This window comes from Daktulosphaira vitifoliae, unplaced genomic scaffold, assembly GCF_025091365.1.
Source record: "Daktulosphaira vitifoliae isolate Bord-2020 unplaced genomic scaffold, ASM2509136v1 Scaffold_3, whole genome shotgun sequence".
NCBI classification, from domain to species: Eukaryota; Metazoa; Arthropoda; class Insecta; order Hemiptera; family Phylloxeridae; genus Daktulosphaira; species Daktulosphaira vitifoliae.
In genome coordinates, this window is record NW_026099574.1 from 36329614 (window position 1) to 36332797 (window position 3184).

General features: G+C 24.4%; 1 protein-coding gene across 1 annotated transcript in view; it reads right to left on the reverse strand.

The window, feature by feature from the left end:
• Positions 1–1836: 1836 nt before the first annotated feature.
• LOC126900270 (putative sodium-dependent multivitamin transporter) overlaps positions 1837–3184 on the reverse strand; it is a 16068-nt gene continuing 14720 nt past the window's right edge. The window contains exon 11 of the mRNA XM_050675865.1: positions 1837–2474. Coding sequence (XP_050531822.1) covers positions 2433–2474 — 42 coding nt within the window. The 3' untranslated portion in view covers positions 1837–2432. The remainder of the gene's footprint in view (positions 2475–3184) is intronic.

Below are 3184 nucleotides of genomic sequence, written 5' to 3' on the forward strand. Positions count from 1 at the left end.
AAAAAATCATAAATTCAAAAAGTTGTAATTATAAAAGATTTTAAGGAGCCATAAAAAACAAAATATTGAGAAGCCATAGAAATGCTTAAATTTTAAGAAGCCATAGAAATGTTTAAATTTGCGAAGCCATAGAAATGCAAACATTTTAAGAAGCCATAGAAATGCAAAAATTTTAAGAAGCCATAGAAATGTATAAATTTGCGAAGCCATAGAAATGCAAAAATTTTAAGAAGCCATAGAAATGCATTGGTTCATTTTAGAAGATTCCATGCCGGGACTTGGCGTTAAAGTCTCTCTCGTATAACTAAAAATTAAGAAGTAAATCGTTCTTTGATTCAAATATTTTTAAAAAATACATTATTTGATATTTTGCTTATTTGATAAAATCAAAAATACTTTTAGCATAGTAATTTGTAAACCTGCTTCAATCTTGTGTCATTATTTTTCCGGTTGATATCTAGTGTTTTAAATTCTTATATGTATAACTTAGTGTGGACATCAATGGGTTAATGATATAAAAATTATTATTTTCCAATGACAAATATGTCTATTAGCTCCAAATTTTAAAGGTAGGTTAATTATGTTACTTTGACACACTTTTATATAAATCAACCTAATTAAACAACAGATAACTCCTCAGAACAGGTGTATAGGGAAATTTATTTACANAATTAAACAACAGATAACTCCTCAGAACAGGTGTATAGGGAAATTTATTTACAATGAACCATTTAATTAATCTAAAAATAAAAATAATATTGACAATTTTTTCAATGGTATTTTTTAGTTCCATTTTTTTCTAAATTGCATGAAGTTTTGTAAATTTTTATTTCTCAGAATATTAACTTAATGTTTTCAAATAGAAACATACATAATAAACTAATCTATTTGTTAATGATCTAATAATTAAATGTCCAGTTGATAATAACTTTTGAACTAGTATTTTAAAATTATTAATAATTTAAAGTAATAAATGGATACGAAACGCGGATGCTGCTATATTTATCACAAGATATTTTTCCCTCGTTAATCCTAACGTCAATTTTCAGTAATGTTTACGAAAGTCAATAATGTAAATGTAAAATTTAAAAAATAAACAAGTAAAAAATTGAATAAGTTGAAATTTTTAAAAATATAATATTTTGTTATACGGTCAGCAGAATAACAAAGACTTTATGTGATTATTTACTGCTGTTTAGGTTGTTATCGATCAATTAAGAGACTAGGCAATCAAAGATTAGGCATGCAGTCAGTTATCTTTGTAGAAAACTTTCGCCCGGATAACAAGAAACCTGAGAGTTTGACTCTTGTTCGTTGGTATATTTTTTCTCAGTTTCCTAGTTTCTAACAAGGTCAAGTAATTTAAATATTTTATTAAAAATATATTTAAATAAAACGTTTATAAAGTTATTCCCTCAAGCATGTATTTACAGATCAAGAATTTCTAGTACTTACCAAAATTGAAATTTATCTATGACCAGACATCTTATCGCAGCCACAGACGAAAATATTTAATTTTAATTTTTAATAATCAATAAAATGAAAACATATTATTTGTAAAATACAAATAAAAATAATTTAATTTAAATGCGTATAAATTTTATCATATAATAAAACTTTGAAAAATTTGCCAATGCTGGAAAATTACTTAACAACCACTGATTATAAAAACATATTTTAAATGACAAATGATGACATTGCCCTGAGGAAAAATACCTGATTTCTTCAAACAGGTGTTTAATACAAAAATATTAAAAATAATGAACATACAATAAAAACAAATGAATTAAAACAAAGTTTACATTAATATAGTTCAATTAACTCATTTTATTGGATTTTCATTATAAACATAAATTACTTAAATGATTTTAAATATAATTATTTGACATAAACGTATGATAATATAATTTAATATAATATTGTAAACAATGAATTTCGTAATGTATATAAAAATAACTTTTTACATAAATAAGTGAAAATTAAAGGATGCCTAAAAAAATGTATGAACTTTGAATATTATTTTACTATTTTAAAATTGCGCTTTCCCCTATACGCCGAGCTCTACGGATTTCATGCACCTTTTTTTTATTATTAAATTTTTTACTATATTTTTGTTACAATGATTTTGAGGTAATATATCTTGTGCAAAACACTTATCGTGCTTCTACTAGATTCTATCCGCAAAGACGTATCAAAGGACCTAATATGCCTGAGGTTCGTAAAGCATCGGGCCTGAGGTGGATCTTAGTGATAAAAATAATTAAATGGTTTTAAATAAATAAGTGCTGTTTTGGTTGATCTTTTAGAGTGTGTATTGATAAATATAGTTGGTTTTTGTACAAAAAATAATTCAGTTATGTAAGAAAAAGTTAAAAATTTAATCAACTTTTTAGCTAAAAACTGAAGTTAGTCTTGAAAATTAACTTAAAAAGTTAAATTTTAGGAAGTAAAGTTTCATTTTGCTGTTTTAACTCCTGAAAATGAAATTATGGTTAATAATAGTTATTAATTAATAAAAAACAACTTTGTTTTACTCTTTACCTATAATGTAACTTATTTTTGTTAATTGCATTTTATCTCTCATTGTTAATAAATTCAAAGTAATTAAAACAGCTAGGGCTGTGCCTATAGAAATCTGATATGATATACAGGGTGATTTTTTTATCATAACCCACTCAATTACTTGCAGAATAATAATAATTTAAACATTTTTTTTTATTATTATCTTTAGTTACACATTATTCTTGAATTTTTAACTATGTAATACTTTTTAAGTTTATCCCTTATGCCTTGGAGGGGGGTCAACTTTGTTTTTTTAAATGGTAACACAAATTTTTAATTTAATAAAATGTTTGAGTTTTTAATTTAATAGTAAATGGCATTTGAATTTTTAATATAACTTAATTCATTTATTAGATATAAACATTAAATGTTTCAAAATTTTGAGTTAATATACATGTATAATACACATGGGATTGTAAATACAGGTAGCTAATTGGATTTTTATGACATTGCTGTCTCAGTCACGGATTGTTTATTATCAATTATGATTATCAATAGATATACTTTCTGTATTGTCAGTTGGTGTATTTATAAACTCATAACAATGTGCCTTACTACAATTGATAATAACAATGCTGTGTATCTGCTAATATCGATGTTATAAAAAACCAATTAGCTACCT